At 46.0% G+C, this 13396-nt stretch overlaps 1 protein-coding gene across 1 annotated transcript in view; it reads left to right on the top strand.

Annotated features, from left to right (window-relative positions):
• Positions 1 to 13396, top strand: part of tet2 (tet methylcytosine dioxygenase 2) — a 59353-nt gene that overhangs the window by 37759 nt on the left and 8198 nt on the right. The window contains exons 2-5 of the mRNA XM_071407724.1: positions 3675 to 6833; positions 6931 to 7021; positions 8263 to 8356; positions 8963 to 9171. Coding sequence (XP_071263825.1) covers positions 3719 to 6833; positions 6931 to 7021; positions 8263 to 8356; positions 8963 to 9171 — 3509 coding nt within the window. The 5' untranslated portion in view covers positions 3675 to 3718. The remainder of the gene's footprint in view (positions 1 to 3674; positions 6834 to 6930; positions 7022 to 8262; positions 8357 to 8962; positions 9172 to 13396) is intronic.

Below are 13396 nucleotides of genomic sequence, written 5' to 3'. Positions count from 1 at the left end.
TTATTTCCTGCCTATCCAGTGTTATCCGATCGTGACTCTGCCGTGATGTCATCGCTTGACCTTGTGAACAATAGACAGCCCAGAGTGTGAACTTAGTTGACTGTCTGTCACAACGGCCAGACCAAAGGTCATGGATTTGATAAGCATACACTCAATCAAATCCATAATATAATTCAATATCTGCGACAGCCCAATCGTCCCGCTAGGTGTCCTCTAGGAGTTTTGCATGAACTCTATACCTCTAATCCCATATGATAAAGTTCATAACTACAATATAGGACAGAGTAGACTGTCTGTCTTGGTTACCAGGGACTCACACCTCTGTGGAACCAGGGTTATATTGTCCAGAGTATGGCCTTACTGACATGACAATACGGAGGGGATAAAGCCAAGTTTCCTATAAGATAGTTGGCCTCAACCACCCCTCGTACAGGTAACTGCCAAAATAAAGGAAACGCCAACATACTGTCTTTAATGGGGCTCATTTACTCAAGTGTTTCCTTTATTTTGGCAGTTACCTGTACATTATAATGGGGCAGAAGGTGAGGAATAGCAGTGCTAAACAGCAGACGCATAGCAAGCTCTTTTCCCATCTACCATCTGTAATATTACCAATATTACCCCGTCTGTCTCAAACGTCAACATTACAGAAGGAGAATATCGTTGTTACATGATGCAGCCTCAGTCATGTTTCAACAGTTTGAAAAATGTGGAACTCAGTATTGATGTAATAAATAGATACTGAACTACAATATATGCCCAATGTGCAACAATTTCAAAGATTTTACTGAGTTATAGTTCATATGAGGAAACCAGTCAATTGAAATAAATTCATTAGGCCTTAATCTAGGGGCAGCAGGTAGCCTAGTGGTTAGAGCGTTGGACTAGTAACTGAAAGTTTGCTAGATTGAATCCCCGAGCTGACAAGGTAATAATCTGCTGTTCTGCCCCTGAACAAGGCAGTTAACCTGTTCCTAGACTGTCATTGGAAATAAGAATTTGTCCTTAACTGACTTTCCTAGTTAAATAAATAATATATTGATTTCACATGAGTGGGAATACAGATATGCATCTGTTGGTCACAGATACCTTAAAACAAATAGTCCTCAGGATCTCATTATGGTATTTCTGTGAATTCAAAATGCTATCGATAAAATGCAATTGTGTATGTTGTCCATAGCTCATGCCTGCCCATACCCCCACCAAGGGGCACTCTGTTCACAACGTTGACATCAGCAAACTGCTTGCCCACACGACACCATACACATGGTCTGCGGTTGTGAGACCGGTTGGACGTACTGCCAAATTCTCTAAAATGATGTTGGCGATGGCTTATGGTAGAGAAATCAACATTCAATTATCTGGCAACAGCTCTGATGGACATTCCATGCCAACTGTTTATGTAGCATTGTGATGTGGGACAAAACTGCACATTTTAGAGGGGCTTTTTATTGTCCCCAGCACAAGGTGCACCTCTGTAATAATCATGCTGTTTAATCAGCTTCGTGATATGGCACACTTGTTAGGTGGATGGATTATCTTGGCAAAGGAGAAATTCTCCTAACAGGGATGTAAACAAATTTGTGCACAACATTTTAGTGAAACTTTTTGTGCGTATAGAACATTTCTGGGATCTTTTATTTCAGCTCATGAAAGATGGACCAGCACTTTACATGTTGCATTTATATTTTTGTTCAGTGTATATACATATTTACTATACCTGTAACAAATATATTTAATGTACCTTTAAAGTGATGATACAGAGGTTTTGTATAATTTCAGACAGTAGTTTTTAAATTAGCGCTCTGAGCCAAAACGGGTCCCCGAAAATTGTGCACAACGTCATCCATTTTGTATGATATGTTACGAATTCCAATTCGTACAATACGTTACAAATGTGTAAATGCTTAAGATCCCATTCAATATCTTTTAACAAATATACCTTTATTCTTCAATATTGTATGAAAAAAGGTACCAGTCCCCAGCAAAAAATGGAACAAAACCTATTCCCCGCCCTCTCCTTCAAGAAAAGGGCAGTGTCATCTTATCCTCCAGCACGTATTACAAGTCATTCTATAGCATAAACTCGCAGCGTGTTGCAGTTAATGGAATGAGGTCAGTGTCTAGCCATGTGATCAGACACATGCACCCCTTTGTTTGATACAAGCAGCATCTGCCTGAGAAGAAAGAGGCATGGTGGAGGAGTAGAGGAGCCGTTGGTATGTCTCCTCTCTCTCTCTCTCTCTCTCCGCTCTTCTGTAAACATGCTCGGCTGCTTCTAGCTGTGGAGTGAAGCCTCACTCGCCAAGCTGAGCCCCAAAGACAGCTGCTCAGGTTCGGAGCTGTGTGCTGTGTTGTGAATACGCTGCTCACGCAAAGAATGCTGCAAGCTGCCTCTGGCTTTTCTTTCTATATTGAGACCCCTTCCTTCCTGAAACTGCCTCTCTATATCGAGACAGAGACAGTTTCTAATGCCTCGTTGCGTTGGGGGTGGGGGGGTTGAGGGTGTGGGGGTTGGGAGAGGGGGTGAATGTACATAATTTGGTCATGTTTTGTCTACCCAATAATGTTTTGCCTGAGAGAGTCTGTCTCAGAGAAGCATTCATACTGCTCTGGCCGCAAATTTGTTCGTGAGAATCTGAGTGCCATTGGGTTCATGTGTGTCTATAAAGAGCAGCACATTCAGAAGATATCTTCCTCAACTTCACTGGTGTTTCTCCCATCAGGTACAGCATGATGGATGTAGACTGGGAATATTATGCATCTGGCCTCGTGGTATTTTTACATTTAGCTCGGTTGACTTAATGCACTTCTAAGGGAAATGGAGCTGATTAAATTTCACCATCTCTGATTTCATAAAGGCAGAAACTCACAGGACAGTATTACAGAAAGTCTGACCTCCTTTTATTATAAGTAAAACATGTTCAACCGTGCTGGTTCTCACACTGTGTGTGTGTCACTCCATGTTGACCCGGCACGTTGTCCTGGGATAACCTTCCCCCAGCATTCTTATTTCTCTCCCTGCTTGCCACCCAGTTGAGGATAATCTAATTCTGTGACTCTTCCTTCATGTCACATAACTGATATCCACTCATAGCCAAGTGTAAACATACTACTCCCCTGACTCAACTCTGTGACCCAGGCTGGCGACCCAGGCTACTGTTTCCCGCCACTTTATTTAACTAGGGAAGTCAGTTAAGAACAAATTCTTATTTACAACGACACTCTAGGAACAGTGGGTTTACTGCCTTGTTCAGGGGAAGAATAACAAATATTTACCTTCTCAGCTCAGAGATTCGATCCAACAACCTTTTGGTTACTGGCCCAAAGCTCTTACCACTAGGCTACCACCCACATGTGTTTTGTCCTCAGTGTTTATAAATACATCCAATTCCATTCAATTTAGGAGAGAATGTGTGATTTTTCCCTTTCGTTTCAAACAAATGTGATGTTATGGGAAAGTGGAAACTAGTGATGACATTTGACGAATCATAGGATGGTTGTATAAAAATAGTCTATCATCATATAATACCAATTTCCACCTTAATTCAAGATCAGTGCTATGTGCACATTCACATGATTGTTTAAATGTGTAATCATACCTTATCACTGTCTGTTGTTTCTGTATTTCATGGTTAGTAATACCTCTCTCTCTCTCTCCGTCTCCCCTGCAGGACGCACAGAGGGCAGCCCTGTGGATGGACTCAGAGCAGGCCAGATGGAAACAGAAAAGGCCAGCCAGGAGACGGAAGAAAGTCTGATACTAGCACAACTCAGCGCCGCCACTCAACCAGACAACCTGATCACCGCCAAGCTCCAAAATGGCACCCAGTCGCCGGAAGGAGCCCATCAGCAGATCAACGGGGACGGAAACTGGAACCTTTACAACAAGGCCGTGGCAGGGGTCATCAACCCAATGAAGAGACACAGGGAGAACTGCAGCAGTCCTGCCGGAGTGCAGGGACTGTTCGACCAAGGCTCTTATAACATGATCAATGGCAGGGATCTGAAGCATGCGCTCTGTGACCAGTCCTTACTGGGCCTTCACCAGGCCAAGAAACTCAGATCGGATTTGGAGATTAATGGAGGGGATGGAGAGGAGATGTGGGACAAAAAGGATGGTGGAGACATCATGGACGATTTCCCGGAGTTGACAAAGCCTGGGGAGTTTGACTGCGATGGGACAAGACTGGATAAGAGAAACTGTAATACTTTCTCAAATGGAGGGGATATTTTCTCACTATCGAGGAACAAGCAAATAGCTAACGGTGCTACAGTGAGCCCCAATTCCATTGAAGGCACACCTGGTGACCTTCTAGAGAAAACTCTGTCTCAGTATTACCCAGAACAAGTGTCCATCGCAGAACAGACGGGCGCGCAGGAGTTTCAACCGGAGGTGGGGTTGGTTGACGACATTAGCTCACTCACCAACGAACTCCCTGAACTGCCCGAACAAGCCACGACGCAGTCACCTACCTCTCTTACCTCAGGGTTCTCTCCCATTTCAGCCCAGATGCCTGCCTCTGAGAAACAGCAGCAGACTGGGGTAGCAGCCCCTAAAGGGCAAGGCAGCAATGGATACAACAACTCAGCCTCCCCGTATATGGTGAATGGGTATTCTAACAGTTACAGAGGAGAGCACCAGCAACAGCAGCCCGCTGACGTCTCACAACATCAGAACAACACAGAGGGCATTTACAGGAAACCTAACCAGGAGTTTAACCATCAGAACTCTTTCCTGACCCCTCTAGAGCAGGGCACTCCGCTGCAGACAGAAGAGGCCATTGGGTTCAGCCCCGGCCCTTTCCCCAGCCCAGGCATGGGGCAGAGTGAGGGGAGGCGCCGGCAGCAACAGTATGGGATGCAGCAGCAGCAACAGCAGACAGGGAACCCCTGTGGAGCTGACTCTACGGGCCCCCAGGGCTCCATGGGCCCAGCTTCCCTGCCCGGTGGCAGTGAGCCTGGACCCCAACGCTCCAATCAAAACGTGATGATGAAAGACACACCCCAGCAGCAGCAGAGAGGAGGAGCGGATCCCGGTTGCCCTAATTCCCAGATGGGCTGGATAGATCTAAACTCCCGGGGCCAGATGCTGGAGCCCGACTCAGCACGGAGGTTCCAGACGGGGGGACAAAGCTTCGATGTAGGACCCACCGGAGGGGCCTACCAGCAACAGCAGCCGCGGCCGGCCCAGTCGCCTCACCAAGCGCCTCCTGCCCAACACAACACTGCCCCAGAGTGGCAGCAGCAGGCCGACTCTAAAGGCCCATCTCACATGCACCAACCACAGTGTAATCTTCCTCCTCAACAGCAGCCACATACACAACACATGCACCAGCAGCAGTGTAATCTTCCTCCTCCTCAACAGCAGCAGCAAGGGGAGAATTGTTTTCGAGCCCCCATGCAGCCAGAGCACTTATGTGAAGGCGACCCAGATCTAGAGGAAATACTATCACCTAGCTTTCTGCAGCCGCCACAACGTCCACAACATCAACAGCAGCAGCAACGCCCGCTGTCCCATCCATCTCAGTACGACGGACAGCAGTCGGTCAACACACCCCAGTCGCAGGACCCCAACCAGGGCACGATGGACGGTCAACAGCTGCTGAACAAACTCAAGCTGGAGGACTACATCAGGCTAGAGAAAAAGCTGAAATCCCCTGGTGGAGGCTACAGAGGTCAGGGTGGTCAACCCCAGCCTGGGCACCAGCAGCAGATACAGTCTATGATGAGAAACAACCCTGGGTACAATCCTGTAGACCCCTCTCAGCCCAACGACGCACAGCAGTCCCAGCAGGCGTCATGGAGACACAGCAGCAGTAATACCATGGAGATGGAGATGGAGCTGGAGATGAAGCAACAACAACAACAGCAGCACCAACAACAACAGCAGAGGCAGTACACTCCAAGCCCCGGACCCAAGCAATACTCCCACCAGCAGCAGCCGCCGCCCCACCTCCGACAACCACACCCCAACCACATGGACTTCCCCCTTACCCAGACCCCCCCACAACCGCTACCTCACTTACCACACGGTGCTTTAAACCAGCAGGTGTCTGCACAGCAACAGCAGATGTATCCTAAAATGGAGCAGAATCAGCAGGAGTCTTGCGCCCAGTTCCAGAGGGGGGGGCTTCCACCCCTGGGACACGGGGGCCCCCAGGGGGACTTCCAGAGGCACGCGGCCCTGCGGATGCATCTTCTACAGAGGCAGTCTGAGCGGGGGTCTCTGGGTCCCCCTCATCCACAGAACCCTGTAGACTTCAAGCACGGCGTCCGGACCATCAAGATGGTGAATGGGCCGCGGTTCGAACACCCTCACCACCAAGGGCCTGGACCACCGCCCTTGATGCAGCATCAACAGCAGGGCCGGGAGATGGGTATGGTAACGGGGGGCATCCAGGTCAAGCAGGAGTACAATCTACAGCCCCAGACGTCGTGCTGCGGCGAGCGGAGCCAGAGCAGTTCCCAGCGGAGCATCCTAGCCACCATGGAGCAGACTCTCAGACAGTATCAGCTTTCGCCAGTCTTCGACAGGAAGTCCCTCGTCATCAGGTCACCCAACAAGGTCAAGGTGGAGCAGTCTGGCGCTGTGACGGTGCTCTCGACCCACGCGGACCTGGACGGTGGGTCGGGTGGGATGGAGGACATGGGGATGGGGCGCCCTGGCTCCAATGGTCTGAAAAGACCCCACCTAGACTTCACCCCCAAGCAGGAACCCCTGCTCCAGAGTTTTATGAATTCCCCCATGAAACTCTTGGATACTCCCATTAAAAACCTATTGGATACTCCTATCAAAACCCAGTATGATATCCCTTCCTGCCACTGCGTGGGTGAGTCACATTTCATGTCTGTCTTTACACACAGATTATTTGTTGGTTGATGTCTAATTTGGGTACGGGGGATGTCTCTTTCTTTGTTTTGATACAGAGTCAATCAGTGAGAAGGACGAAGGGCCGTATTACACTCACCTGGGCTCCGCTCCGAATATCAAGGCCATCCGTGACATCATGGAGACAAGGTGGGTTGTTTTATCCCGAGTCATCCCACATAATACAAAGGAACAGGTTTTTCTATGCACAATTACAATTACAATTACAATTACTGAACTTCTCAATGTTTCAAACAAACATTTTAACAGTTGCTTTCTCACACGCAAATAAACCATAGGAACAGGTATTTCTGTGCACAATTACTGAACTTTTCATGGTTTCAAACAAACATTTCAATTCAAGCTTTCTCACACCAGAGCCATTTTGGGATCACTTTCTGGTCACATGACCTCCATACTTAGAGTGACAGGTTCCTGATTTTACCACTCACCAGAATTCAACATGGTGGCATATAAATGGATATGACACGTAGACATTCCATTAGTATTTAACCTGGGAATACGTGCGTCAAGTCTGTATTTGTTCCATTCCTTTTACATTTGTGATCCTCTGTAGCTGTGTGACTGTGGTCCTCTGTAGCTCAGTTGGTAGAGCATGGCTCTTGCAACGCCAGGATAATGGGTTCGATTCCTGAGACCACCCGTACGTAAAATGTATGCATGCATGAGTGTATGCTGCTTTGGATAACAGCGTCTGCTAAATGGTATATAAGCCCTGGATCGCTGATGCTATTGAGAGGCTTTGATGCCATATTGGTACTCCCCAGTAGGAGCAGGCCGTGTTAGGAATGAATTGATTTCTACAGTGTTTTAAGAACAAAATTACATGTGTTTTGTTGTTGTGGTGGGGACAATAACATTAGTGATCTCTAAAAAATGATATTTTAAGGAAAATTGTCTATTTTTTAAATTTGTATGTTTAGGTGACATCATATAATTTAAAAGTATGCATTAAGGTGTCTGTAATAGAATAAACGTGGCAAAAACAAAATGTAGACATTAATAAATGCATTTCTAAAGCTTCCAAAATATTATTTACAATGGTGGGAGAGTGCCAAGATGGAGGCTCTGTGGTTTCAACACAGCGCCCCCTGTCAGTCATCTACTGTATGTATATATATATATATCATTGCATATATCATATATATCACATTTAATGTGGAGACGTTACAATCAGAACGCTCTGTAACGTTACAATCAGAACGCTCTGTAACGTTACAATCAGAACGCTCTGTAACGTTGTACACTTCTGAACCCCATATTTACACCCACACTTAACAAACATTGTTCATATTCTCATTGTATTGCCGTACACTCTTCTGTTACTATATCACATGCATCTACTCTAACTATCATTCTTGCTTTTGAAGGTCTGGGCTAACTGGCAGTGCCATCAGGATTGAAAAAGTGGTGTACACAGGCAAAGAAGGGAAGAGTACACAGGGATGCCCCATTGCTAAATGGGTAAGTGTGAATGAAGTATGACAATATCTCCGAAATTCATTTATTTTATTATTATCACACACCGGATAGGTGCAGGGAAATGTGTTGTTTTACAGGGTCAGCCATAGTAGTACAGCGCCTCTGGAGCAAATTAGGGCACTAAAATGTAAATATATGGAGGATTCACTCTGAATTGGGGATGCTGTAACGTGTACCTTCCATACTTTGGTGATCACTGATCAGACAGTATTGGTTTAAGAATAGAGTTGAAGTCATGGGTGGTGGTGACATCTTAATAAGATGTTCCTTTCCTTCATCAAGGGCACATCGACAGATCGTTCACGTTGTCGGCTAGGGTATTAGAACCAGCGACCTTTCGGTTACTGACCCAACGCTCTAAACGTTAGGCTACCTGCCACCCAATTGGGATAGCCGAAATTAGAATCGAGGATTGGTATTTAGAGCAAAATTGTCAATTGTGAAAACGCACCATATTGTAATTTGAAGGGAAACTTTACTGTACTATCTCGCTGTGATCTCAGACCAGATGCCTCTGGGGAAAAAGGCACTTAATCTCAATGAGATTTACAATCAAATAAAATAAATCAAGACATTGGTGTGTTCCAGGTGATCCGGCGCGGCAGCGTGGACGAGAAGCTCCTGGTGCTGGTGCGTGAGCGGGAGCGCCACAAGTGCGAGGCGGCGTGCATCGTGGTGATCATCCTGATCTGGGAAGGCATCCCCACCACCATGGCAGACCAGCTCTACATGGAGCTCAGCGACACGCTGACGAGACACGGGGCCCTCACCCAGCGACGATGTGCCATTAACGAGGAGTAAGGGCCTTTGCCTCTAAAATTGTAATTTCTAATCAGGGCCGCAACTTTCACTGGGGACGGCTGTCCCCCCACATTCTGAAATTGCATTTTTGTCCCCCCCCCAGTTTTAGCATTGGAATGTGATCCTAAACGAGGCAGTGGTGTGTTTTAGGACTATGCGGACGCCTCCGAGCGGTTGGGTACACTGTTTGGAGGGGTTATCCATCTGGCAACAAATAAAAAATAGAAATGATGTACCGCCCACTTCTAAAACGAAAGTTGCGCCCCTGCTTCTATCATACCATACATGTGTTTAGACAGCTGAACCAAGCGCACACATTTTCTTCACCTTTTCTAATTAAGGTAGGCCTATCTGTGACCAACAGATGCCTATCTGTATTCCCAGTCATGTCAAATCCATAGTTTCATTTATTGTTTCAATTAATTTATTTCAATTGACTGATTTCCTTATATGAACTGTAACTCTGTAAAATCGTAGAAATTGTTGCATGTTGCATTTATCTTTTTGTTCAGTGTACATCTTCAAATTGAATATAATACCTGAAAACAAACTAAGGTAGTAGAGTTATGATAGGGGATACATTTTAACCATACCTGCTTAACTGACAACCAGGCATGACACACACTAGCTGGGTATTTGGTCAGTTACCATAATATGATATACCATAATATCAAAGGCCAGCTTGTCCCGGTCCTGATACCAATGAACAGAACAGCTCATTCACGCACTCCCTTCTGTTGTCTCCTGGGTAGCTTCACTTTACAATACCCTGAACCATATCTGGGATGAGTTACCTGGTGGTGAATTATTGATAGTTGAAGGCTATTCAACCCAACCCATGGTGAGAGGAAGTGATCACACTTACCATGTCATAGCGTTGTTTGTGACAAAGTTTTCCCAAAGCTGGTCCATCATCCTACACTCAGTCAGTTACACATTCTAATGCTTTATCCCTCTGTGTCTAGCCTGGTCTCCGATCTGTTTGTGCTGTCTTGCCAACTACTATGGTCATTTGTTGGCATGACAATGACCATTCACAGGAGTTGCCAAGACAGCACAAACAGATCTGGGACCAGGCTATTCCATGTATAACATAGCTAACTAATTTAGCTCTCCAAAGCGCTGTGTACGTGGCTACACTCTGTCAGGTAGAACAGCTTGTTCTAGTCAATGCACACAATGACTGCATTAACTATTCTACTGGCAGCATCTGTCTCAATCTGTCTCAACCGCTCAAACAGGAGGTATAATGTCTGCACTCTACAGGAGCGCATGTGTAATGGTGTAGCGTGCAGTTTCAGCATGATGTAATGTCCTTCACCATGTCATCAAACAACTGCCGATAGTATACTATGAATGCACACCCTGCTAGCCAAAATCGACATGCTATTTCCCTTTTACCATGTCATTCACATAGGCATGGGACATAAGACGGACAGGCTTAACTGCAGGTTTCCAATGTAATTTTTCACTGCTAGGCTGACTCATAAGTAAAAGTTATAGGAGTTTCTTTGTGTGCGCGAAACTACACTTTCCCACTGGGAAGCGATGACTAGCTCCTATATACACTGCTCAAAAAAAGAAAGGGAACACTAAAATAACACATCCTAGATCTGAATGAATGAAATATTCTTATTAAATACTTTTTTCTTTACATAGTTGAATGTGCTGACAACAAAATCACACAAAAATTATCAATGGAAATCAAATTTATCAACCCATGGAGGTCTGGATTTGGAGTCACACTCAAAATTAAAGTGGAAAACCACACTACAGGCTGATCCAACTTTGATGTAATGTCCTTAAAACAAGTCAAAATGAGGCTCAGTAGTGTGTGTGGCCTCCGCGTGCCTGTATGACCTCCCTACAACGCCTGGGCATGCTCCTGATGAGGTGGCGGATGATCTCCTGAGGGATCTCCTCCCAGACCTGGACTAAAGCATCCGCCAACTCCTGGACAGTCTGTGGTGCAACGTGGCATTGGTGGATGGAGCGAGACATGATGTCCCAGATGTGCTCAATTGGATTCAGGTCTGGGGAACGGGCGGGCCAGTCCATAGCATCAATGCCTTCCTCTTGCAGGAACTGCTGACGCACTCCAGCCACATGAGGTCTAGCATTGTCTTGCATTAGGAGAAACCCAGGGCCAACCGCACCAGCATATGGTCTCACAAGGGGTCTGAGGATCTCATCTCGGTACCTAATGCCAGTCAGGCTACCTCTGGCGAGCCCATGGAGGGCTGTGCGGCCCCCCAAAGAAATGCCACCCCACACCATGACTGACCCACCGCCAAACCGGTCATGCTGGAGGATGTTGCAGGCAGCAGAACGTTCTCCACGGCGTCTCCAGACTGTCACATCTGTCACATGTGCTCAGTGTGAACCTGCTTTCATCTGTGAAGAGCACAGGGCGCCAGTGGCGAATTTTCCAATCTTGGTGTTCTCTGGCAAATGCCAAACGTCCTGCACGGTGTTGGGCTGTAAGCACAACCCCCACCTGTGGACATCGGGCCCTCATACCACCCTCATGGAGTCTGTTTCTGACCGTTTGAGCAGACACATGCACATTTGTGGCCTGCTGGAGGTCATTTTGCAGGGCTCTGGCAGTGCTCATCCTGCTCCTCCTTGCACAAAGGCGGAGGTAGCGGTCCTGCGGCTGGGTTGTTGCCCTCCTACGGCCTCCTCCACGTCTCCTGATGTACTGGCCTGTCTCCTGGTAGCGCCGCCATGCTCTGGACACTACGCTGACAGACACAGCAAACCTTCTTGCCACAGCTCGCATTGATGTGCCATCCTGGATGAGCTGCACTACCTGAGCCACTTGTGTGGGTTGTAGACTCCGTCTCATGCTACCACTAGAGTGAAAGCACCGCCAGCATTCAAAAGTGACCAAAACATCAGCCAGGAAGCATAGGAACTGAGAAGTGGTCTGTGGTCACCACCTGCAGAACCACTCCTTTATTGGGGGTGTCTTGCTAATTGCCTATAATTTCCACCTGTTGTCTATTCAATTTGCACAACAGCATGTGAAATTTATTGTCAATCAGTGTTGCTTCCTAAGTGGACAGTTTGATTTCACAGAAGTGTGATTGACTTGGAGTTACATTGTGTTGTTTAAGTGTTCCCTTTATTTTTTTGAGCAGTGTAAATCTCAATTATCCATACTTACGTATTCGCAATTACAATTATACTTGACTTAAGATATTGGGAGTATACAGTTGAAGTCGGAAGTTTACATACACTTAGGTTGGAGTCATTTTAAAACTAGTTTTTCAACCACTCCACAAATGTCTTGTTAACAAACTATAGTTTTGGCAAGTCGGATGGAACATCTACTTTGTGCATGACACAAGTAATTTTTTCAACAATTGTTTACAGACAGATTATTTCACTTAGAATTGTCACGTTCCTGACCTATTTCTGTTAGTTTGTTTTATGTGTTAGTTGGTCAGGACGTGAGTTTGGGTGGGCATTCTATGTTTTCTGTTTCTATGTTGGTTTAGGGTTGCCTGGTATGGCTCTCAATTAGAGGCAGGTGTTTGGCGTTTCCTCTAATTGAGAGTCATATTTAGGTAGGTTGTTTCACAGTGTTCTTTGTGGGTGGTTGTCTCCTGTGTCAGTGTTTGTCGCACCATACGGGACTGTCTCGGTTTTTTGTAGTCTGTTCCTGTTCGTGAGTTCTTCGTGTTTATTGTAAGTTCCATGTCCAGGTCTGTCTACTCCGTTTTGTTATTTTGTTTATTATTCAAGTGTATTTCGTTTTCGTGTTTTTCCGTCTTTACTTTAATAAATCATTATGTCTTCACAATCCGCTGCATTTTGGTTCAATCCCTGCTCCTTCAATCCCTGCTCGGAAAACCGTTACAAGAATTCACTGTATCACATTTCCAGTGGGTCAGAAGTTTACATACACTAAGTTGACTGTGCCTTTAAACAGCTTGGAAAATTCCAGAAAATGATGTCATGGCTTTAGAAGCTTCTGATAGGCTAATTGACATAATTTAAGTCAATTGGAGGTGTACCTGTAGATGTATTTCATGGCCTACCTTCAAACTCAGTGCCTCTTTGCTTGACATCATGGGAAAATCTAAAGAAATCAGCCAAGACCTCAGAAAAAAGTAATACAATTTTAAAAAGCCAGACTACGGTTTGCAACTGCACATGGGGACAAAGATCGTACTTTTTGGATAAATGTCCTCTGGTCTGATGAAACAAAAATAG

This window comes from Salvelinus alpinus, chromosome 6 (genome assembly GCF_045679555.1).
Source record: "Salvelinus alpinus chromosome 6, SLU_Salpinus.1, whole genome shotgun sequence".
Classification (NCBI taxonomy): Eukaryota; Metazoa; Chordata; class Actinopteri; order Salmoniformes; family Salmonidae; genus Salvelinus; species Salvelinus alpinus.
The sequence above is the reverse complement of the archived record's forward strand: the minus strand, read 5'-3'. Positions and strand labels throughout refer to the sequence as shown.